The 25,808-nt window shown below is 40.5% G+C and overlaps 1 protein-coding gene across 1 annotated transcript in view; it reads left to right on the top strand.

Moving 5' to 3' along the window:
• The first annotated feature begins 9,174 nt into the window (after positions 1 to 9,174).
• The window catches only part of LOC122813681 (zinc-binding protein A33-like), a 213,216-nt gene continuing 196,582 nt past the window's right edge, over positions 9,175 to 25,808 (top strand). Inside the window, exon 1 of the mRNA XM_044086131.1 lies at positions 9,175 to 9,576. Within this exon, the coding sequence (XP_043942066.1) occupies positions 9,193 to 9,576 (384 nt within the window). The 5' untranslated portion in view covers positions 9,175 to 9,192. The remainder of the gene's footprint in view (positions 9,577 to 25,808) is intronic.

The following is a 25,808-nucleotide window of genomic DNA, read 5'->3' as shown; positions in this document are numbered from 1 at the left end:
TGGCAGTTAGCTAGCAAGTTGTTGTCTATAAGGTGTTTTAATAGTTGCATATGAATGCATTTCTCCATGATTTTGGCCAAAGGAGAAAGTATGGCAATAGGTCTGTAATTGGATAGTTCCCTAGAGTTTCCACCCTTATGAAGGGGGATAATATGTGCAATCTTCCATGTGATAGGAATTGTATCTTCAGAGATTGTTCTGTTAATCAGAATGGAAACTGGGTAGGCTATTGCATCTGCTGCTTTCTGTAGATATTCAGCAGGAAGGAGATCGGCAGCAATGGTGGTAGGTTTGAGTTTTTGCAGAAGGGTACGGATAAGGGATGTAGAGATGGGTTTGAGATGAAATGGTGGAGGTAAGGTAGTATTATGGGATGTTAGAGGTGAGCTGTTGGGAGATAGTTGGTTGGCAAGAGACTGAATGGTTTCAGTGAAGAAGGTGTTAAAGGTTCTTGCTACTTCCTTTGGATTGTCCTGGTCTGCACCTACAGGTGTGGGGGGGGGTGATAGTATGACCTGGGTGTAAGAGAGTATTTATACCTGCCCAAAATTTTTGGGGTTTACTTTGCTGGGTATTTTGGAGTTGTATGTAGTACTTTCATTTATCTAACAGTATTGATATTTTTTGTGTCATTTCTTAACTGTCTGAACTTGATGTGATCTTCATGGTTTTTGGTAGTACGCCATAAGGTCCAGATTTTATTTCTAAGTAGCATTTTTTGTTTTGTATCTTTTGAGAGCCAGGGGGCAGGTTTGTTTCTAGTTTTAATGGTCCTTATTGGAGCATGGAGGTCGAGAATGTTTAGAAATTTACTGTTAAAGTAGATTACTGCTTCCTCTAGGGGTAGACTTTTAAGGGGTGCCCAGTTGCATGCTCTAAGTTCATTTTGGAAAATATCAGGGTTAAATTTTTTTTTATTCCTCATTGCTCTATAGGTAATTGGATTTCGGATATCAGTCTTGTCTCTGATTATGAAGGTTAGAGCATGGTCGCTTATATCCTCAGGGAGAGTTCCTACTTTATAGCTTAGGTGATGTCTATGTATTAGTATCCAGTCTAGGGTGCTTTCAGTGTTGTTCTGTTTATTGGTCCTTGTGGGGGAGCTTATAGTTTGGGTAAAGCCATGTAAATTAAGATGGGTGGAGGGCTGTTCTGAGGTACAGCTATTCCAATTTATATTAAAGTCTCCGAGTACTATTGTCTCTTGGGGATAGTTGGTTGATAGCCAATTCAGGATATTTTCTAGGTTGTTTGAGTTATTCCCTGGGGGAAGATAGACAGCAATAATATAAATAGATTTATGGTTATTGAGTTGGAGTTTGGAGATAAGTATTTCCTCATTGCTAGTTGGCGTGGGCTTAGAGTCAATCGAGGTAACTTGTAGTCCAGACTTGTAAAGTATTGCTATTCCACCTCCCTTTTTAGCTAATCTATCTAGTCTTAATGTGCTATATCCTGGTGGAGTAAATTCATTGTCTTGTATAGATGGTTTGAGCCAAGTTTCAGTAAGACACAGGATGTCAAATGAATGTACACCTATGAGAGCATGTATTTGGGCAACTTTGTTATTTATGCTTCTTATATTAAGATGGGCTATTAATAGTGAGTTGGGAGGTCTAATAAGGGATTGGGTGGTAGTAGGGGTTGCTATATGGGTAACTGTAGGAAGTGTAGAGCTTGGACCGGGATTAGGTTGGATATCGCCATCTATTATTGATTGGAGTTGGTAGTTAAGTGTGAGTTGTAGGTGTTTACATATAAGGAACAGAGATTTCTTGGCTTGAGGCCGATAGTATTTAATGTGATTTAGTCTGTGATATTTTGCCGATAGGTAGGTTATTGTACTAGGTGTGTTTGAATGATAATGAGTGTAAGCTATTGGTGTTGAGGAGGTTTGCTTTGTGGGGTAGAAAAGGTTTATGTGATGGAGGTGTTCATAGAAAGTAAGTAGATAAAGTATAATAAGAAGAGGTGTGATGAAGTATGGAAGTAGGAGTTTCCGTTGAGGATAGGTAGATAACAGTGACATTGTGGCAGTGTAGAGAGTAGTGGAATGTTAAGATGAGTAAGTTGGATAGTGTAGGTGAATATTGGGTGTGGAGTTTCTGGAACTTAAGGTGTGGGCTGATATGATTGGTATTAATTGAAGGGGAGTGGTTTAGATGAATAAATGTAGAAGGAGTGGGGGCGGGTGGAAATAGGGGGCAGGGAGGGGAGTGGAGTGAGCCCACAGGGCGAACGGAGCGGGATAGAGCCAGTGAAGGAGAAGGACCCCAGGAACAATCAGTGAAATGCTGACTACTGAGGTAAGGTAAAGATGTGTCCAGAGGAGAGTGTGTAGTTGTAAGAATAGAGGAGTGAACAGTACTGGGAGAACAGAGAAAAGTTCAAGCCAGCTGTAAGATAATATATGTATCAGAGCAGTGGGATAGATATGTGGGGCGAGTCCTTAGAAAAAGAGAATAGAAACAAAAATAAATAAACTTTCCTAGTGTGCTTTAAAGTCAAGGAATAGAGGAGGGGAACAAAACTAAGCAGCTTAGTTAACTTGTAGGTAAAGTGATGAGGTTTGGGAGGAGGGGGTAGAATAGAGTGAGTGTACTGGCTGACCTGGCTAGGGAGCAGTCCTCAGTTACAAGGCATTAAATAGGTAAAATGTAGTAACACTACAGTCATTGTAACACATACTTTCTAGGTTCTTTTGAATTAGAGTCTTAGGGAGAGGATTTGCTCTATCTTATGGTACGGGTGGAGTCCAATTGGTTCAGTAAAAGGTATGTTTCATTGGCTTTCAGGCAGGACAGATTCTCAGTCACTAGTTCAGGGCTAGCAGAGTGGAGTGCTGGGTGAATAAAGGGAGAGAAGACAAAATTAAAGGTAACAAAGTGTTAGTAGCAGGCAAAAATAGCAGTTTCACACAATACAAATTCCTTAGATGACATTGCTAAGCACATTCAAAAATATAGCACTGTACAGAGAGGGCAAAAATTGTTGGTGACAAAGTGCTAGTGGCAGGCAAAAAGTAGCAGTTTATCAGAATACGAATTCCTTATTTGACATTACTGGGTACATTCAAACATATAGCACTGTACAGAAGACTACTATAACCCTTTCAACAAAATAGGTTCAAAGCAATATAACATATGTTATAAATATTAATTAGTTATGATTACCCTGAGCAATGGAGTGTTAGAGTACGTTGCCTTTATCAGTTTAAGGATGTCTCACACCACAGTAGAGCTTACTACCAATTAGTTTAGATACTAAAAAATCAATATGTACCTAGTCCCAAGACACCAGCATATGCATAACAAAATTAGACAACCTATTGTCGCAAAGTTTAAAACCCACTTTCATTAGTCGGAGCACCAACACACTAAAGAACAGCAGATTCACAGTCCCATAAGAACAGGGAGAGTTGGTCTCAGAGCTGGGAAGCACCACAGCGCTTAAAGCAACATGTGCAGGGTTTCAATACAGGTACCCAAGCAATGCAAAAACAGAAACACTAGTGTGAAAAATTAAAATTCAGTTTCTACAGTCGGAAGTCACAACGCGTTTAAAAACCAGCAAACAAAGGACAGGAAAGCAGTAGAAACCTGATAATATCAATATAGGAAAAATTATAGCACTGTTACTGACAGACAAGAAGTACTTAAAAGTAATGAAAAAGCAGAAAAAACCCTTTACTATTAGCCGGGAAGCAGCAGAACCAAAAACGGCATATAGCCAGTACAATTACAACTGCGCAATCAATACAGGTCACAAATCCTTGTACATAAGTAAGTAGGGCTCACAATCTACAGTTGGGAGCATTAACACCCTGAAAGAACAGAGTCTACCTGATTCAAGGATCAGCGCCAATAGTAGTAGTTAATAAAATTAGGAAAATTAAAACCTAATATCAAAACTATACATCTCCCTAGTAGCAGAAATCAGCTGACACACAGTCCCAAACAGGGAAAGCAATCTTTCAGCTGTGAAGCACCACAACGCTAAAAACAACATGTGCGTGCTTCTAAACAGCAGCACAAGCAATGCAAGCTTAGAACTTCTAAGTGTAGAGAATTAAAGTCTACTTTCATCCGTCGGAAGCACCAACACGCTCAATATTAAAATACATCCACTCTCTAGAGAACAGTAAGAGCAGTAGAACAATAAATATCCACGTATAGAAAATATAGCTCAATTACTTACAGACAAGATGTACTAACAGTGACAAAACGGCAGAATGCCTCCTTAACTATTGGCCAGGAAATGCCGTTACACAAGGACGACTTCTAACTAGTTCCTATACAGCTGTTTAATCAATATGTCGGAAATAATATTACAGTAATAGGTAGAACGCCCTTTCCACAGCCAGAAACACCAGAGTCTTACAAGAGAAATATAACTGGTTCAATAAACAGCACAAGTAGAACAAATTGGTTAATTATACTATAAAAAGTACACTTCCCCTTTGTATCAGTCATCAGCAGCCAAACACTGAGAACGGCGTGCACCGAGATCCACGTGCTGCACGCTTCTACAAGCTGGCAAATAACAGTGAAAATTACACCGGCTCACTTAATGATGCCAAGGTAGAGAAATAGTAACAGTACACAGTTAATTATGACCAGGTTAGGTGATATGCAGTGACTATACACATGCAGCTTCAATAGTACAATACCTACACACTGGAAGAGGACGCCGTAGCCAGGGACATGCAACAGCCAGAGAGTCAGGAAGAATAAAGATGGCGCCGGAAGGAGTGGGTAATATTTATGTAGTTGGGAAAGGAAGTTACAGGAATTAGGGATTGATATGATAGGTAGGGGTAGAAGGGGCGGAGAAAGGTCGATAGAGATAGGCACTGGACTGAGGCAAGAGCCTCACAATCCAGGCAAGGTAAGCAGAAAAGAGTTATACTCTAAGTTAGTCAGTTGTATTTGTAAGTTATAATATGGATAGGAGGGTCTAAAGAGAAAAACAGGTGAGTGGTGGTAGAGCAGAGGGAACTCAGGTTGCAGAGGTAGGATAGAGAGAGGTAGTAGGATTTAGGTGAGGCGGGCAGTGGGCAATAAAATGAGGGATAGAGCCAGTGAAGGAGAAGGACCCCAGGAACAATCAGTGAAATGCTGACTACTGAGGTAAGGTAAAGATGTGTCCAGAGGAGAGTGTGTAGTTGTAAGAATAGAGGAGTGAGCAGTACTGGGAGAACAGAGAAAAGTTCAAGCCAGCTGTAAGATAATATATGTATCAGAGCAGTGGGATAGATATGTGGGGCGAGTCTTAGAAAAAGAGAATAGAAACAAAAATAAATAAACTTTCCTAGTGTGCTTTAAAGTCAAGGAATAGAGGAGGGGAACAAAACTAAGCAGCTTAGTTAACTTGTAGTTAAAGTGATGAGGTTTGGAAGGAGGGGATAGAATAGAGTGAGTGTACTGGCTGACCTGGCTAGGGAGCAGTCCTCAGTTACAAGGCATTAAATAGGTAAAATGTAGTAACACTACAGTCATTGTAACACATACTTTCTAGGTTCTTTTGAATTAGAGTCTTAGGGAGAGGATTTGCTCTATCTTATGGTACGGGTGGAGTCCAATTGGTTAAGTAAAAGGTATGTATCATTGGCTTTCAGGCAGGACAGATTCTCAGTCACTAGTTCAGGGCTAGCCATGATCTTGGCTTTGAATTGCAAACTATGAACACGTGCTGCTCAAGTAGCTAAAATGTTTTTAAATTGCATTCATATCAGCACTGTGTACTGAAAAATTAGCAGTAATTGGGATAATCCATTTCTTAGACAGTCTAACAGTGTCATGTAACATCCAGCTTCTGTGAACAAAACCATACCTGTTGCTGTACATCATGGACACAAAAAGTTATGTGTGGGGAACATTATTCCTTGTTAAATTGCACATCACATCTTCCCTGCACTGCATTATAACTGTTATTGTGCCCTCACAGTCCGTCAAAACTTCAAGATTGATTGTTTTCTACTATTGCCTTTAGTATTTCATGACAAATCAGTCCTTCATAGCATTTTAAAAAGAATACAATATTAACCTAAAATTTTCTCAAACATATATCAAGATGTACTACCCTCACTATTTAAATGGATGACGTAAACAGAATGTTATGGATTCTGTTAATTATTAGCTGCTCTGACAATTAGTTTAGTTGCAGCCTTGCTCTGACTCTAGCTGGCTACCTTCTAGGATGCAGAGCCACATCCTGATTTATGGCTTGCTTCACTCCTGCCTGTTGCAGTATATTAACAGCAAGTTGCATTGTTATATATTTTTTTCAGTTTTCCATGGATTTCATTGCAATCCATAGTATTCGCATGAATTCCTTGGGGTCCATAATATATGTGCAGAGGATTTCAGAAACAGAGTTGGCATGGCTGTTTGTCACATTTGAGTTACTTTGTACATGTACAACGTGTTTTGGAAACACACTGGTGTGTGTAAAATCCCTAGTTATCCTACACTGAATACATAAGTAGTGTGTCTGTCTTCAGAGTGTCTTCTGGACTCATTTACACACCAGGTGTGCTGAAGTTTTCATTCTGCAAACTGTGTTGTCCACAAATAGCTTAAGTGAGCACTCTTTTATATAAAAATTAACTTCATTCCAAGCCACTCTTTTAGTAAATTGTCATTAAGAAAACTTCCAAACACAGAAGTGTAAACAAGCTGTGTTAAAATTACGGCATTAACATTAATATTAATATGGCAGGAGAAGGCATGTGTCTCACATTGGGGGCTAGTATAATTAAGAGAGTGGAGTTGGCATTAGTGCGTGTGAAATAATTATCTAATTACTAACCTGTTAAGTCAATAGTTTAGCAAATTTTTTTTGACAAGCTGCTAATTTAATATGTTGATCATCCCATCGGTTTACTCTATTACTATCCTTACTTTGCCCATTTAAAGTAATATAATTCTTCTATGAGCTGACCAAATCACATCCACTGTTTTTATTGAGATTAACATAAGAATTACTATAAATTATTTAAAAAAGCCATATTTATCTTGTATTGCTGCACATCTCTTATTATTTTCGTGTTCTTCTTCCTTGCTTTCATTCCATCTCATTCCAAAGACATGCATCTGGAGCATTTCTAATTCTCCCTGGTCCTCCGTTGAAAATGGGCTGTGTCACAGTTAGACTTTCCTGGTAAACAAATGCTAAATAAATAAATAAATAAAATGTTGATCTACATTTCTAAACATATTGTTCTTTATAAAATTAAAATGATAGATCATTCATAATCTGCTTAAACCACAAATGTCATCTTTAATGTTGTCTGTATAAAAATCATTTATTTTGGTAATCAGTTTTGTAATTTCCATACCCTGTCCCATTAGTAAGCTTAGTGGTCCAAGGTCATTGAGTGATGATTTGTAAGCAAATACATTCTACAAAACATACATTTTCAAGTTGAATTGATCGCAATTTTAAAAGCTTCTTGTCTACCTCTTTGTAGTCATTTGTAATTAAGAAGAATTAGACCCATGAAAGTTATTGGACCTCTTGGTAACCATGAAGTAATAATTCTTTTCAAATATCCAGACAAGCTGAACTGCTGTAAGTCTGAATTCATTACTATGTTGTTACCACCATAAGAATTATTCACCAGCAATGAAGTATTCTGATTCATAATACCTTCCCTTCTCGCATCATAGTTGACTCTGTCCTGTTGCAGAATTTGAATGCAAATGTTTGTACTGCTTAATGATGAGGGATCCACTCTGTTAACTTGTGATTCAAACCCCCAGATATGTGACTCCATTAACCATGCCAAAATTATTACTCACAACTCTACCTGCAGGGAATTGGGTCAGCAAGTCCACTAAACATGTAATCTCACTCTTCAGAGAGGTGATTTCATCAACAACAGTAATGCTGGTATCCAAACCGAATACACCAGAAGGATATAAAGTGGAGCCTGAAGATTATTGCTCCATATATCACCTATTTGTCTGCTTCATCAAAACTAGTAACCACAACCAACAGAGGTTGCATGTTAGAAAGCCAATAACTCAAAAAGAAAGAATGCAAGTTGCAATGTCAGGTACCAGGAACATTCAAGAAAGAGCAAATATTCTAATTTATTAACTGCTTTGCAACTGGAATTTTGTACTAATTTTATCTATTTTTAGCTGTGTTTTTCATGGTTTTATTACTTTATATATGTAATTTAATATTTCCACTGCAAGATGGCACTGGACTTGATTATAAATGTACAATCTATGGGGGAGATTTTTGTCTGATGAAGTTCACCTTACTTGTAGTGGACAAAAGCACTTATGAATTAAACTTTTTGGATGTATCTTGCACTTTTCCTTGCACTCTCCATCTTAAATACATCTGCCATGAGGCACGTGCAAAGAGTTTTTAGAAAGGTTACCTTAAACGTGGTGTACACATGCTATATTTATTCAACATTTCTATCTAATAATACCCATTATTCATTTATTCATTTATTGCATGCAACTGGCTATAAATCCCATAATTCTTAGCTTAAGTTAGCAACCATATACACAAATAATAAATAAACCATTCTTTACATTGCACTAAGGGCTAAATAAGAAGTAGTCATTTTTTTCTGCAGGTAAATTTGAACACACTGTTTACCTTACAAAATGTTTGGGTGTGTAAGAAATTAACTAAGCATCATTTACCTTGTAGTAAGCTCTCAGGTGTGAAGTCTTAGTAATTACCAGTATTTCCAGATGCTGCTGAACTCTTTTCAGAAATTCAGTGATTCCTGTTCATCACTATTTCTTCGTTGCTTTTTTCCCTAATCCTTCTTCTGCTTGTTCTGCTCTGTCATGCTTCACTGTTAAGAAGAGATTTTTTCTAACTAATTGTGACTTTTTCAACACTTCCCCTACCCACCATCTACCTTAATGTGAATCCCCTGCCCTTCCTTTTCCTGCCTTCCCAGACCACCCCCACATGCTATTTTCCCAATGGCAATATCTATGTTCCTGCAATCCCTTGGCATGCTGACATTCTCTTTATCAGTTTTCATCTCCTAATCCATGCCACAAAACCAAATAATTTCTGGCTTCTAGCAAATGTATGCTGTGCCTTTAAATGAAGGTGGTTCCTGCAGAAACACTTCTGTTCCTGGTAAATAAAAGTGAAACTCTGAAGCAATCTGTTGTCACAATGGCATCTAGCACACAAGCAGGTGATTTCATGGAGGAATTTATTTGCCCAGTTTGTCTTGATCTTTTAAATGTTCCAGTGACACTGGTGTGTGGGCACAATTTTTGCAAGTCTTGTATTGACACAGTATGGGAGAGTGAGAAACAACCTTCCTGTCCTCAGTGCAGAGAGGACTGCAGAGCCAGAAAATATGCAGTGAACAGATTACTAGCAAATGTGATTAAAAGGGTGCAAATACAGTGTCGGACAGAAGAAGGACCAAGCCCGTGTCAGAACGAGCAGCTCTGTTGGGAACATAAAAAAAGTCTGGAGTTGTTCTGTGACGAGGACAAATCTTTACTTTGCTCACAGTGTGTTCCAGAGCATCATGGCCACACCTTCCTTACAGTGAACGAAGCACTTGACGTGTACAAGGTAAAAACAACACTGTACTTTTTTAGAAGTTTCAACTTTACTCTTTTCATGCTTCTTGTATCTTGAGATTCCTACTCTTGTGAATTTCTTTCTACCCTTCTGTCTGACATGGCTTAACTTCACTGAACAGCAAAAAAAGTACTTCTCAGCCTGCTAGTATTTATAAGGGAATGATTGCTGTGATTCCCATGTGTCACTCTGCTGAGTAATACTTGAGTGTTTAATAATGACAACAGAACTCATTCTTCAGTGTGTCTGTGGTTGGCCTGTGTCTGATTGAGGTGACTGTTCTGTGTTTTGTCTCCCTCTGTAATTTTCAGTATGCACAGATGCATATAACTTCATTTACGTGATAAGCAATCCCCAACATTATAGTTGTTATTTTATCCAGATACACTATCTTGAAAAGACTATCACATTTTTGTTTCTTAGAAGTCTGCGGTAGGCTGATAGGAGAAAAGAGAAGCCATTACATATAGTGCCATTTCTGCAGCAAGCACTGGCATATAAAAGGGCACACTATGGGTTTGGATGGTACAGAGGAATGAAGAACTGTTGGGGTAAACTTGCATGCTATAAGGTAGGAGTGAATGCCAAAGGACTTTGATTGAAGATGAGCTTATTCCTTTGAGGGATGTTGTTCTGTCTATAGGCTCTGGGAAACCTTGTGACACCATGGCTCCCTCCTACTCTAAGCTAGCATATAAAGTACAAACTATGGGTGAGAACAGTGCAAGGGAATGGAAGTCAGATGCCTATTAACTGGAATGCTGTGCAGAGAGATTACATGCCAATGGACACCTAGTGATGTTGAACCTACTTGTCTGTAGACTGTAGGTTGTACTCTGGCTGTACAAGTTCTGAGAAACTGTGTGAGGTCATTATCCCTCCCAGAGGAATTAAACAGTCAGCCAGTAGTGTGGTGCTTCAACAAGCATTTGAGCATGCATGCCTCTTCTGTCTGCCAGGAAGCACTGGTTCTGCAGCAGTGGGCCAATGGACAATGCATTTTTCTGAGGTTTTTCTCCTCAGGATAATCAAGCATAGCTATAGGTACTGACCCATAGCATAAACCCTCTACCAAAACTACAGCTGCATCTAAAGAGCACCCAGACAATCTTTCACCCTGGAGATCTAGCTACTCGTGCCCAAGGAGAATGCAGTTCTTCTCAGATTCTGATATTTATAACTAAGGCGATGTGAGTAGGTAGTAGACACATTGTCTGTAGACTGCAGGAGACTTATTTATTTATGTATTTCCTCCATTTCCCCATTTCTTCATCTGCTTTTATGATTTTGAGCAGGCAGGCCCAATGTCACCTTAGGGAATCTGATGTGACCCAGGGGAACCTGTTAGCAGGCCCTTAAGCTCCTAGTTTCTCCTAAGATAATTCTAAACCAGGAAATGAGTGCTATAGCACTGTGGCATGATTACCACTTTCACCATATCGTTTGGTACTTGTAGCATGTGTCATTGCTCCAGATCTTCCAGATGAAATCTCAGCAATGCTAGAGGCTGTGAGGAGGTCTTTTACTAGAAAATGTACTCAACAAAGTAGAGAAATTGTTCTACTTCAGCAGAAAAGTATCTTTTTCCTTCTTAGTCACTGAACATTCAGGTCTGCAAGAATTATGATAGGAAACAGTTTGATATGGTTTTCAGTTATTGCACAGCTAAGGATCATATTTCTGTTATATCAGCAGAGAACGCTTTGTGGGGAAGGAAGCAGAACTTGAGCTTAGCATAGATGGTAAAACTTATTTTAAGGGGTCCTCTGTCATCTTCTTGAGACTTGAATTTGGAGTTAAATATGCTCGCTTGTTTTTCTTTGAGCTCATTGGTTACACATACCTGAAAATTATCTCCTGAAATATCTTATTGATGGTGAACTTTAATTCTGCTGAGTAAATCACTGAGCTGTAAGCATTGTTACATCATATGTGTCATTGAGGTCAAATCCCTCCTCTGGCCAGTGGTGCTAAATTAATTTTCCTTCAGCCAGTGTATTCTTCTCCTGTTTTCCTTTCTAAGGGCAGAATTAAAGGGGAATATATCCTGTATAATTTTAATGTTTACTGTCCTGTTTTTAATTCTATGAGGAACATGTGTTCGCAGGTCAACCAGTATGCCTGCTTTTCTGCAGGTAAAGTGGGTGTGATAGTTGAAAAATAAACCCTAGCCAGGAGGAAGGTCAACCAGACTGCACTTTCATTAGTCATCTAGGTAGCCATCAGCTATTGCCATCAAAGGTAATTTCCCCTTGGGCAAGGTGCATTCACACATTTCATATATGCGCATAGTAAACATGGCCCCCATCCCTTGATGATAAAGTTAGATCTCCATTCCACAAGTACAGTATCCTTTATGTATTTTAGGTTGCTGCCTTCCGGGTCCAGCTTTTTTTTTACAACTTCTTTATTAGGTCGTGGCTTTACAGTATTGCATGGGATTTCATCCAAGTGCCCATCCACAGCAGAGAAGCCCTTTAAGTAAAATGCAATCAGTATGTGTGGTATGTATAGTCATCATATTAAATATAATTAGAATATGTGGTCATCATACCAAATATAATCAGTATGTGTAGTCATCATACCAAATGTAATCAGTGTATATGGTCATCACACCAAATGTAATCATATGTTTAGTTGTTATACTAAATGTTTTCAGTATATGTAGTCATCATACCAAATGTAATCAGTATAATTGGGCATGATACTAAATGTAATCAGTACGTGTAGTCATCATACCAAATGTATTCAGTATAAGTGGTCATCATACCAAATGTAATCATTTGTGTAGTCATCATACCAAAGGATATCTCAGAAGCTTCTCTGCAGTTGGTTTGCTGTCCACCCATTTGTGTGTTAGGTAGAATCGTGAGTTTCTTTCATTGCAGAAGTTCACTTGTGAGCTTGACATGCTTTTATTTCATATTCTTGTTCTTGGTTTTTATTTTATCTTACTTTAATTTGCTAACAGGAGTTTTCCACATATTTAAATGCTAGACAAGAACTTATAACAATGATATTCCTGCATGTGGGAAGCAGAACTAACTGCTTATGTGGCACCTGGAGTTGTACCCAAGTATCTACCACTGCAGATGGCTCTCTTTCAGATAATTTGAAATAGTGTATTCACGTCTATTATTCTTGGCTACTCTAATAGACTCTGGCAGATGGAGGCTTGTGTGAAGGAATTCCACATAAGTTAATGCAGGATATAAGGAAGAATGGCTGGAATGTTTTCCAGAAGACTGAATTCATTGGTGGCCAGAGAGGAGGTAGTACTGGAAACAAGAAGGTCTTTAAGGAATAGCAGTGATTTTTGAGGAGTATGTGGAGTATGAATTAAGGTCTGTATAGAAGGTGATAAATCCAACCTTTTGCAGAAATGAAGAAATTGCCAAATATTGTTTTTTCTTCATCAAGCTTCTCTCTTGAGGCAAATTTCTTGGCATTCATGTCTTGAACCCATAGTATCCTCTTTATAATCTGCATCCTGATCATTATATTGCATGTTAATGCCATTGGATTATGTCACTGTTACAGAAGTAAAGCTCTTTCTATAAGAGCAGTCATCAGGTGATACTGCATATTAACTGGCAGAGACATTATTTCATGTTGGGTTAAAGGAGCATCATAAAACCAATTATGTGATTTATCCTTATATAAAGGATTTTGTAAGCAATGACAGATTTGCTAGACTCTCAAGGGGGATGATCATTGTCCTATGATCTTGTAATCAAGAATTAGAGACTGACATGTGCCCTAATCAGAGGAGGGTTCTTGTGCCTGGAGAAGTATTATCAGGAAAGAAGCTGTCCCCTGTTACCTAGAGTGGGAAGCTTTAGAGAAACTATACAGTTGTGGGCTTGAAGTGAGATTCTTTGGGTAGGATTATGTATATACAGAGTTTGTGACAATTTTAGCTAAGCTGGATCTGGAGATTGCTCTGTGTGTTTTTGAACAGACTGTAAAAACGGTTTATGGGTATATTTTTCTGTTGGTAGGAATTTGTATATATATTTTTGAAAATTTTCTGTGCAACCTTATATACAAAAACCTGAGCTGAATAAAATATATTTTCAAATACTGCTGAATCCCACTATATATTGTGACATGTTGTCAGTAAAAATGCAGGGTGTGCTTTTAACTGTATTCTGGGTCATGCAGTCATTTATATTAGATAAAATAGAGATTGCAATTAGTTCTTTATACAATGTTGAAGCTGGAAGCAGAGAAACAGGAAGATGTAATGGGGTACAGCAGCTTGACTAAAGATTACTGGTTCCTGGAGATAGCTATGTCAGGGCCTTTTTTTTGGATGTAGTCTGAAGTAAGATGAGGTGAAAATTTAATGTATAGCTGCAAGTAAGACCTAGCTGAGGCCTACAGCATGTTGAAGCTGGAAGCAGAAAAACAGGAAGATGTAATGGGGTACAGCAGCTTGACTAAAAATTACTGGTTGCTGGAGATAGCTATGTCAGGGCCTTTTTTTGGATATAGTCTGAAGTAAGATGAGGTGAAAATTTAATGTAGAGCTGCAGGTAAGACCTAGCTGAGGCCTACAGCCTGTTGCTGAAAAGGCTGTGTAGTATTGAGCTGTGTGCCATGGAGCTGGTAGAATAACTTCTAAGGTTTGCAATGTTGTACCAAAAATACTTTGTAAGTTTTGTAAACAATGTGAGCATATGAAATAACAGTGAAAATGCAAGAGGGCTATATTTTCATTTCTGCTTTTCAACAAAAGTTTTTTTTTTATCTTAGTGCCTCCAGTATGTTTAAAGATATGATGCTGGTGGTGCTGCTTGGGTAGTTTCACCAGGGACTTGCCAATAACAGTTCCTTGCTGTTCTTCTGCTGCCAGGAGATTACTGTGTGTGTGAGCTAGCTTTCCTTTGGAAATTATGAGACTTTGTGAAACCAGACGACATTTACTATTACTTGCTATGTGGCTACAGATTTGTCAAGAATCCAGTCTTCTTGCTGTGCTTTTTATGCAAGGTGAATTACTAAAGGCCTTGATAGGCTCCAAGGTGGGAAGTAATCATAAGCTGGTACATCTACAACACCAACTAGTGGAACTAGTTAGGCGATTGTTATCCTTGGAACTGTACCTGCCCTTCAAAAGCTAAAGTATGATAACTTTCAGTGCTGTTTAGTAATGCTTAAAAGGTATGACACTGACGAGAACTGGGACAGGTTAAAATGGCCAAAAATTCTTTCTTTTTGAAACGCGTTGAAAACATACATGGACATGGAGGAGACTGATTATGCCAACTGAAAAACAACAAAAAAAAAAACAACTACTAGCAAGAGCAGGGGTAATTTTTGAGGTGCAAGTTGTAAAATTCTACCACTAGATATGTAAAACTAACAAGTAACTGCTCAGATCTCTAATTAAAAATATGTTATATAGCTGTGGATAGGGCCTGATAATAGCAGTAAAATAGAAATGTTAGAAATGACCTCATTATATGAATATTTAAAACTGAATAATCTGCTTCTAAGTATAAATATTTAGCAAGAAATGTATACACTCTTGTGAAATAAAACACAGCCCAGTCTTCTGTGAAACAAACCCTTACCAACACCTTTCTCCCTTTTACATACCACTGGTAAATTCAACTTCCAATTTGTAAACTCTATAGCTACTCTTACTAGTAGTTCCTTACCATCTCACTCTAGTGCAATACACAGTCCAAACTCCCATAGCCCCACTTTCTCCCTACAACCCATTTCTACTTGCTATATAAAACATTTATTAAACAAACTCAAGCCTTGCTCTACCTCTGTTGACAGCTTACCTTCAGATTAAATAAAGATAGCCTCTTCAGCAATTGTATATCCAATCTATCATTCCATTCAAGAATCATATGTTACTTGCTTCTTTATGGAAAAATCATATATCATACCACTACATAAAGGAGGTAACTCTACAAAAATAGCAGACATTAGTCCAATTTCCTTACTATTCTCTCTCTAAAATTCTGGAAAAAAATATCCAAAACTGATATGGTACTTACTTTATAAAATCTATTTACCCCAACCCAACATGGCATAATGGCAGATATGTTTATGCACTGCATGGCATCACTTGGCACCTCTTGGTTTTACTTGGCTGGTTTGCACAGTGCTAAGCACGGCTTGGCTAAGTTGAGCTGGTTTACGTGGTGCTAAGCAACCTGCTGCATTTTTAAATATTGGCCAGTGGCGTGTAAAGGTGGGTAAACAGGCTATATTAAGCTCACCAAGTGAGAATCTGTTGGAGTTTGAACTGTATAGTAACTATGGCTGGTGTTGGAGAGGGTGTGTGCTTCCAAGCACAGTGGTGGCGCATTCAGAACTCCAGGTTTATGATTGGACTTCTGGTTAAAAACCATGATGACCGGCTGCTGCAGGGAGGGCTCAGAGTGCAAGGCGGAGGCTGGGACTGGCTGGCACATGAGCTCACCAGTGAGACAGGTATCCCCTGCACAGGTGAGCAGGTCTATCACCACTATGATGACCTGAAGCATGGGAAGGGAGATCTGTTGGCCACCTGGGTCCAAGATACTTAGGCAGGGAATGCTCACAAGTTTGTAAGTACTGTTACCATTGTTTCACCAGTACCTAATCTGAATATCTGATATACAGGTATGCATAATGGTGTGATTCTCTCCCTATAGCTGCAGAGGAGGGAGCTCACAATGTTGAGATGCATGCCAGGCAGTTGGCCAGGCTGCACTGTGAGTTTGGTGAGTACAGATGTATTTTGCAATCTATAGTCAAATAAGCAAGAAAGAGTAAAGCATTAACTGCTAATAGGCATATACAGTAAAGATTGTATTGCAATGAATGTGGACATAGACCTGCACTGCTATAAATAGCTACTGCCAACTGTAGTGCAATAAGCAGGGAAGACTAAAGCAATAACCCTGATAAAGTAAATGAAATAGAGTTTCTACTGCAATAATTGTGGAATTACAGCTGTATTGCAACATCTGTATTACAGCTGTTGTGCAATAAAAACTCAAAACTATACCAATAACTGCATGAACGTACCTCTAATAAAGCTGCATTGTGCAATATGTGTGGAATTAAGGCTGTCTGGCATGAAATTGAGTATCACAACTGTTCTGCAGTGAAAACATGAAACAATACCAGTACCTGCCTCAAGGTATATCTAATAAAGAGTGGTGTGCAATAAGTGCAGATTCAAAGCTGTATTACAAGTAATGAATTATGACACCTGTTCTGCAATAACACATGAAGCAATAGGAATAACTCCCAAGGTGTATTGTGTATATCAGGATTATCTTGGTTTAACAATTGCATTTCAGCTATATGTATTTAGACTCTGAGGTATGGTGCTGCAGACAAGTATAACAGTAATAGCTGTAGACTGCAAAAATAACTGTCTGCAACTGTACATGGATAAGGTGGTCAACCTAATAATCTGATATGGTTTGTAGACTTCACAGATATTTCTACCCACTAACAATATAATGTGTACACCTGTATTCTGTGTAGTAATGTATAGGTTACCTAGAATCTCTGTTATGCATGAATTTCATGCATGTGTATTCTACTGTCACTACAATCTAGTATAACACTGCAGTACTATTACCAGGTCATATATTGGTTCCAGGTGAGCTCTAGGCAAATATCAGTCAGTAAGTAAGCAGCAGTGACTCAGTAGCTTAGTATGTTAAATGTTCTGTATGAAGTAAATTTTGCCACACACACCAGGGTTTGAATTCAGTGCTCTGTAGCACTATATACAGTTTCAGTCATGTAATGATTACAGATGTTCTCTCCACAGGAACAACATGTAAATGGGTCAATTAACCTATAGTGTGAGTAAATAATTGTGTGCTTAGATGTCACAGACTGTTAAAATCATTACCAGATATGTGAATATATAACATAAAATGAAGGAAATAAATATACTAATAAAATAAAATAAATAAAATGTGTAATCATTGCTATGGCTGTATGCCTTGAGTGTCTGTTAAAGGTTGCTGCAGACAATTAATACAGTCAATGCAGATGTCATCTACAGTCACCATTATTGCATGCTATCTCTATGCCTGTCAAGCAAGGCATGATAGTTGTATAGTTTCTGTACTGTACACATACATGTCTCTCAAGTGTCACGCTGTCATGTAATGTAATTTGTAGTGCATAATTCCTCTGTCACATATGTACCATAGACATGATTACTTAACCAGGAATATATCACTACATCAGCCCACTGTACACCTTGGTAGTTATATAAGTCCACCTGATGTGCAAGTGTCCTGTGTAGTTTACTACATGCAGTTGTTACGGTTTGGCTTGTTGAATTATCTATGCTGTTGGTCTTATGCCGTAACTGTCACTGGCACGCTCTTAATATACTGACTGATATGTTATTTATTGTTGTGTTCCATATAATATGCATTGAAATGTAATTGGGTTATTTACAATGTTCTGGCAAGCTGTTTTTACTAACAAAATGTTTTGTTCATAACTAACGTGTACACCATTACTATACCTCTATCACCACAGCAAGACAGGGTAGGCTGGTTCCTGCTGATCTTCCTACCCTACCTCAGCCGGCCATGGCATCGAGTTCTGGTATGTCTGAGACCCAGGCCAGTGGTGTTCCCTCCAATGGCCGTGCTTCACTTTCGGGTGGAACCGCCTCAAGTCAAGGGGCCCATCCCCCCAGTAGCAGTGGCAGAAGTCACTCAAGATCAACTACAGGCTACGGTGTGCAGGATTGTTTATAAGAGCTATCAATGTCACCCACACCAGATTGAGGGCGGACTCGACAACCTGATGGGGCCAAATGGCCCTGGTGCCCAGCCTCCAGCACAGCCAGCTCCATGGCAGTGAAGGAGCAATGTCGACTGCCCATGGGTGGGGATGTCAGTCACACTGCTGCCATCTGTCATACCCCCCCATGTGTCTCACACTGCCCCTGTCCACTGTCTTGTCTGTCTGCAATTGCATCCTCTCCTATCCACCTTATCTCCCCACACATACCTACATCCCTTCCCCAACATTCCACTCTCTCCTTATGAAAAAAAAAATGGCACCTGTCCCACAACGCCCTATATATAGCTCTCTGTTTTGCACACGTGTCCACTGGACACAACTAATCTGGTCCACTTGGCTTGATAACATATTTATGTTGTCCTCATCCATCTCTATGGGGTGTGAGTGTCCAAATTCATCCAGAAAATCTGTCAAAATGCACAGCTGTTGCTGTACAAGTAATGGATAACTATCGTTCTTTCCTACACCCTTCCTGCACATTCCTACCTGCTTTTCATTATGTTTTCCCCTGCTTGCCCCCATTTCATCACTGTCCTATCACACTCTTTATCTTTTCTTTATTTTTTTAGTGTGGGTTTGCGTGGAGCAGTGTGGCACATCGTGCTGCTTCTCTTAGCTCAGCTTAAATGAGCTTTAAAGCGCTTTAATACTTATATGTGTCTCTTCCATTGTTACTCACATATACAAAAGAAACAGCTCTCCAAGGTCTGAAACCCAGGCCCCTCTCCACTATAGCACTGTGCATTAGCCCACCATGCTACACAGGTTCTAGTTTTAACAGCTGTTTGTAGCAATTTATGCTGATTGCCACTGACAGACTGCAGTTATACCTAATGGGAATAATGGAAGTGTACCTGGGAGAGTGATGAAAAATACACCAGTAGATAGCCAAATAAATAATAATGGCAGTATGTAAGGCCTGGGATAGCAGGTAAATGTTCCCTTTACCAGAAACATCTTTAAACACACCTGCTAAGCCATCAATGGCAAAGTACATATGTTTACCCGTGACCCTGCTGCAGAAAATCTGCCTTTGAAAGCCATGAACATACTAATGGATGCAGCCAAGGTGTGTCACAGACTGAATGCCTACACATATATCTTGAAAATACACCTGCTACAGCACTGGCTCAGCAGCTCAGTCCATTAAATGCTTTGCATGTAGTGCATTTTGCCACACACAGCCCTGGGTTAGAATCCACCATGCTGCACTTCATTTACATTGTTGTGAAGACAGCAAGTAATGACTGAGTCATGCAATGTTAATCCCCACAAGTTACTGCTATTGAAATAACTGCTACCCATTCTCACAATTCAAAGGCCTGCAGTTGGGGACACACTGCACATTCCTGTAGCCTGACTATATGTCGCCTACTACTGTGTTATTGGCACTGTTGCATAACAGCTGCACCTTAAGCACATGCCTCGATTGGACTGTAAAGGGTACCCTTACACTGGTTCTGTTGTAACAACAGGGTTGTCACTGCTTCTACAGTTACATGTGCAGCTTGCTGTCCTCCAAAGTGTTCACACTCCCCCTATGTGTCCTAGGCTGCAGCAGCAGCATACACAGCTGTATGCTACGGTAGCTGATATAGACCTACCATACCTCCCAACCCCCTAGGACAAGGAACCTGGACACAACCACACATAAACAGGGGGCAAAGGCCCAGAGAAAGGGACATGTTTAATAGTGTGCCTCTACAAAGATAGGCTGATAGACTAGCAGCTACTGCATTAGCATGCATATTCTGATGGGTATGACATGTGACACTCACAAGTCTCACTCCCCTTATTGACCTCAACCCACAATGTTTTTCACTGAAATGCCAGATGACCACAATGTCATGGGACACTGACCAAACATATGAGGCAAACTGTGGACATACTTCATACATCTCTACAGTGGAGAGTATTTGTACCTACCCTCTGCAATGCTTTAGTCTCCACACCTTAGTAATGTCCATCTCAAAAACTAAGAAAGGTGCTGAGGTCTACAGGAAGGCCTTATATATTTTACTGTGGTGCCATGTCATTGGCTAATGATAGTGCAATTCAGCTGTTTTGAATGCAGTTAGCAATTCTGAGCCACAGACTGATGCAGAGGCAATTACCTGTTAATGAGCATTACCTACAAAAGGCAAGCAACTGCTTATGGGGAACAGGTCTGTATATGGTGTTAGTCACACAGACAGCGTATGTGCAAAGCATTTGCAGAGAAATGCTTCAAAAAAAGGAATACTTCACTCTACCAGGTATGTAATAGAATTCCCCATATAACGGGATGCAGATGGGAGGATGGGTGTATGGGAAATAGAGAGTACAACAGTAAGCTTGTATTAGATCCATGGTATTGACATGTCAGTGATACTCTACTGTCCAACACATACAGGCATGCCTCTCAACTGTCCCTGCATTGAATTACATCTCCACTCTGTCCCTGTCAATCCCTCCTACAATGGCCTGCTGTTGTAATACAGATAATGGATTACATGTATGATATAGTGGCATTATGTAATGGTGTACACTCCTTTAACATAAAATGATGTACTGTGATTCATCTTCTCTGTCTGTCAGTGTCACACATATAATAGTTCTAACATTGTAAAAGTGTCCATGAATGTCCCTATGTCCCTAATGCACTCTGGCTAAGTCCCTGTTTGGTTGACATTTGTCCCTGATTGGTTGAGACCTATGGCTAACATACCTCTCAACCTTCTACAGTAAGACATCAGGACAAAGCAATAATTAATGGGGGGGCAAAGGACCAAACTCAACGACAGAGTATACATATTGGCCATACAAAGTAGGAATGGGAATAGACTAGCAGATATTACTGTAGAATAAGTGTTGCCTGAGGGGTCTGACATGTGACAGTCAGACTCAGATTTAATTTTCTGACAGCAACCATCAAGGATTGCCCAACCATTTGTCAGACATCCCCACATTTGTGCAAAAAAGACCACATCTGTGAGGCAAACATGTTGACATTCTGCACACATCTGTACAGTTGAGAGGTATGATGTCTACAGTGAACATATACTACAGCAGGTTTGCATTGTTTGCTGTCATTGTGGCACACTGGTGTTGCTGGATTGCCCCATATAGTTCTTGTAATAGCACACTATTTGTGTAACAGTGGCCGTATGATATATAAGTGGGAATTTGCCCATAGGGGACACACCACAGTAGACTGCAGTGATGGGTGTAGAGACATATAGCAGAGTTTGTCACAGCACACAGGGACATGACCCAGTATTGCTCTATCCTGTTGATAACCACACGTAGTGTGTTGCCAGACTGTGGGATATGATGTGTGAGGGAGCAGTGGATAGTGCAGGTCATTATGGGTGTGTAGGGTCTGTACATAGTGAACATCCAAGTATCTGGTCTTGTAATGTGTTCCCCTCTTGCAGTCTTGCAGAAACAATGTACAGATGGAGATATCTACCTTTTTCATCTGCAGAAAATGATTTGATATTGGATGCCCTCAGACACCACCATCACATACTGCTTTCCAGGGGTCACCACAATTGTGAATAGTGGGGAGCATTGTGGGGCAACCTTGTGAGGGCTGTGAATCAGATTGGCCATCAGGACAGGACCTACAAGCAGGTCTGATGCCGGGTCATGGATATGGTAATTTCTGCATGTCAAAGGGCAGCTGCTGTTGCCAGGGATCATGCTGCCACCGGTGGAGGGCTTGCAACAGAACAACCACTCTCAACCACACAGGAATTCCTGGTGAACCTAGGCTCAACCAACAGCTCCCAGGCATCCTTTATACCAAATGTCCTGGAGGTCGGTGCCCCAGCATCCACATCAGAGGAGCATCCAGGTAAGCTTACTGTGTTCACCAGTATATTACTGTATCATTCACTGTGGCAGGCTCTACATACCAGTCCATGGGTATCAAGTCTATCTGCAATGGGGGGGGGGTTGGTTTTTGCACACAGTTGTGTACACATATTGAGAATGTCAGAAATATAGCCAGCCTCACATTAGCTATTGTGCATGTGGATATAGGCACATATTACCGGGTTTATATTACAACACCTAACATTTAAAATGTTGAGTGTTCAAATATCAACCTGTTTTCAGCGAACGCTGAAAATATAGAAGAAACAGAAAACTGAATTTTTTCCTAGGGAAAGAATTCAGTTGTCCGTTTCTGTTTCTTCTGTATTTTCAGCGCTGTGGTGGAAAGTTATCGGTCAGGTTCAGGTAAGTGTGCGATTGAGTGCGGGTTAGGTTAGTTAGGGTTAGAGTGTGGGTTTGGTATGTGAGCGATTGTGTGGACATGAGGGTTAGGGCGAGTTAGGTGAGTTAGGGTTAGGGCATGGGTTAGGTATGTGTACGATTGTGTGGACATCAGGGTTAGGGCAGGTTAGGTGAGTTAGGGTTAGGGCGTGGGTCAGGTAAGTGTGTGATTGTGTGGACGTGAGGGTTAGGACAGGGTATGTGAGTTAGGGTTAGGGCGCGGGTGAGGTGAGTGTGCAATAGTGACGGACCTTAGGGTTAGGGTTTGGGTTAAGGTAAGTGGATAGTTAGTGGTGTGTGTATAATTTAGTGTAGGGTTAGGGGTAAGAGTTTAGGCGTATGTGTGTAGATTGCTGTTTGTTTGGTGTGCTTGTGTTGTGTGTATGTGTTTTGGAACAGAAAATATTTTCCCTAGGAAAAAAATTTGCTGTTCTGAATGTTCGATGTTTAGTACTTTCAATTGGTAGGTTTCGATATTAGAACACTCGACATTTTGAATGTTCGTTGTTCTAATACAGACCCCATATTACCTTGTAACACTGCAGCATTTGGTGTTGCTGACAGTACATCTCCCTCACCTTTTCATAGGTCTAGCAGGTGCGGCTGGAGTCTGTGGTCCTGTGCCTAGTAAGTGTAATACTGTTGTGTTACAGATGATATATACCCTATGAAAGTTTAGGGCTGCCACTTATCCATATGCACAGCTGTTATACTTACCAAGAGTAGAACAGTTGTATGTTTCATTTTGGTGCTGTTAAGTACAGTGCATAGATTGGGAATCACAAGTGTGTATTTGTACAAACATTAGCACATGTGCACTTATAGTTAGCAGCTACGCAGCCTGCTATACATGAGGTAGCACTCCAAGATGCCTATTCAAAAACAATAGGGAGATGGTACATACCTGAGGAAGTGATACTACAACTGGCATATCATTCTCAAGATAGGTATAATGGGTTTTATGTGTAGTTCTATCATGCACACTGCCATATTGCATACCTCACTTTCCTGTACTTTTGTACAGGAACCGTAAATTGGATTTAGGTGATGTGCATTTTATAAGGCCCTGAAATGTCTGTGTATGTTGTTGTGTGGTTGTGTGTTGTGCATGGGATCAGATATGAAAAGATGTGGGACGTGTATTGCAGTTGTGGATCCTCATCTGTATGAGTCTGTATGGATTATCATACATACTAGTGTAGGTAGTAATGTACTGATTTTGTCTTGTTTCCCACAGGTGAATGGGGGGGGGGGGTTTGGGGTCTGTCCACCTCACAACCTGATGTCAGTGTCACATTGATGATGGTGGTTATAGTGAGGCACAGGTGGGGTTTTTGGGGGTTGAATCTGTCCCAGAGGTTGACATCCCTCTTCTGCCCCCATTGTCCCCACACACAGTCAGTATGCCTACACATACCCAGTCCCCAGAGGCCACAGATATTGGACAGTCAGAGTGTGGTGACATAGAACAGGACAGTGTGGGAACTATGGCATCAGTGAGTGTAGACATTGGCCATAGGCAGAGATCTGTTGAGGTCCCACATAGGCAGATTGACAGGGGTGCTTGTAGGAGGACTGCTTTCCATCTGCATCCTGTCACAGGTGTCACATCATGGGTCACTCACCGCATGTTTCAGGCAGTCATGGAGGTACAGGCATGTTCTGAACACAACACCAGATGGATGTTAGGGTTATGGATGCAGCAGTCTGACATCTGTGACTGCCTCCATTGCATTGGTGATGCCCTGGATCGTTTCACTGATGTAGTGGACAGACATTGGGCTGAGACAGTGTCCATCTTTGACCACACTTTGTGCTGGAACATCTGGTTGGAGTTGGGCATCAGACACATGGCTGTAGGTTAGCAACACCATCTGCTGAGAGTCCATGTGGCCATACACAGTCATGGTCCCATAGCGGCAGTACCTCTAGCACTACAGAGAGAAGTGTGCTGTCCACACCATGACATGGCAGGGCATGGGCATATGGTCCTGGGTGGTCCTTTTGGGGGCACAGAGCCAGCTGACAGCAGTTGCTAGCAGCTACTATCACCGTATCAGATCTTGGACATGATGCCAGTGCTACCTCTGGCAGAGCCAGTTCCTGTGTTCATGGCTGGAGATGGTGAACTGTCCACTCATAGGTTCATAGTTAGGTACTAATCTACCTGTCTGAGGGCATTTATAAGCCTAGCCAGAGTGTATCGGCTTTCACCACCCCATTGATTAATTAACTGATCCTCTGTCAAGCAGAGCCAATGAAGTGATCCTAGGGGTGTATTTTTTGTTACCCATCCACTCGTCAAGGTTTCTCTTGAAGAGTGTTAGTGAGGGGCTCTGCCTAATGTAGTTTGGAATTTTGTTCCAAAGCATGGGGAGTCTCTGTGACAGGAATCTATCCCTCCAGCATGTTCTATCTATTGTTTTGGCGAGGTTTAGCTCACTTGAGCGTGTGGCTCGCAGTGACTTGGATTTCTTTAGGTGGAGCATATCCATCAATTCTGAGTTGGACATGGCTTTGTAAGTCAGGCAGAGATCACATCTGAGTAAGCAATATGCCATGGAGTACAGCCGGAAGTTTTTTCAGTCGGGCTGCATAGGACATATATTTGAGGCAAATAATCCTCTTGGTGAGGTACTTTTGTGGTCTTTCCAGCTGTTGGAAGTGTCTTGTGAGTTACATCCCAAATGGGGCATTGTACTCTATGATGGGTCTAATGAGTGACAAGTAGAGGGGCACTATAACCTCTTTATTTCTAAATGCGAACCCTTTAGTAATTAGATGGGCCACATAGAACAATTTCCTAACTACTTTGGCAATATGATTGTCAAAGGAGAGATTACTATCTACCTGGGTCCTCAGATCTCTTATTACCTCTTCTGTATTAAGGGGGCTGCCACCTATGTGGTAATTCGTGGGTGTTTTGTTTTTCCCAAATGGGATGACTATGCATTTTTTGGCATTTAGCTTGAGGCCATGACTTTCACACCAGGTGTCCATCTCAGTAAGGCCCTTTTGGAGGATGTCCGTGTCAGCCAGAGAGTCAGTTATGCCTCTCAGTTTGCAGTCATCGGTGAACTTGGTAAGCCATAGTCCTCCTGTGTTTGCCTGTACTTCTGTAAAGTATATGCTGAACAGTAGGGGTCCCAGGACCAAGCCTTGCAGGG

The sequence above is a fragment of the Protopterus annectens genome, chromosome 10.part0, assembly GCF_019279795.1.
Source record: "Protopterus annectens isolate FY-2018-M chromosome 10.part0, PAN1.0, whole genome shotgun sequence".
NCBI classification, from domain to species: domain Eukaryota; kingdom Metazoa; phylum Chordata; order Ceratodontiformes; family Protopteridae; genus Protopterus; species Protopterus annectens.
Note: the sequence above shows the minus strand (reverse complement) of the source record. Positions and strands in the feature narration are given on the sequence as shown.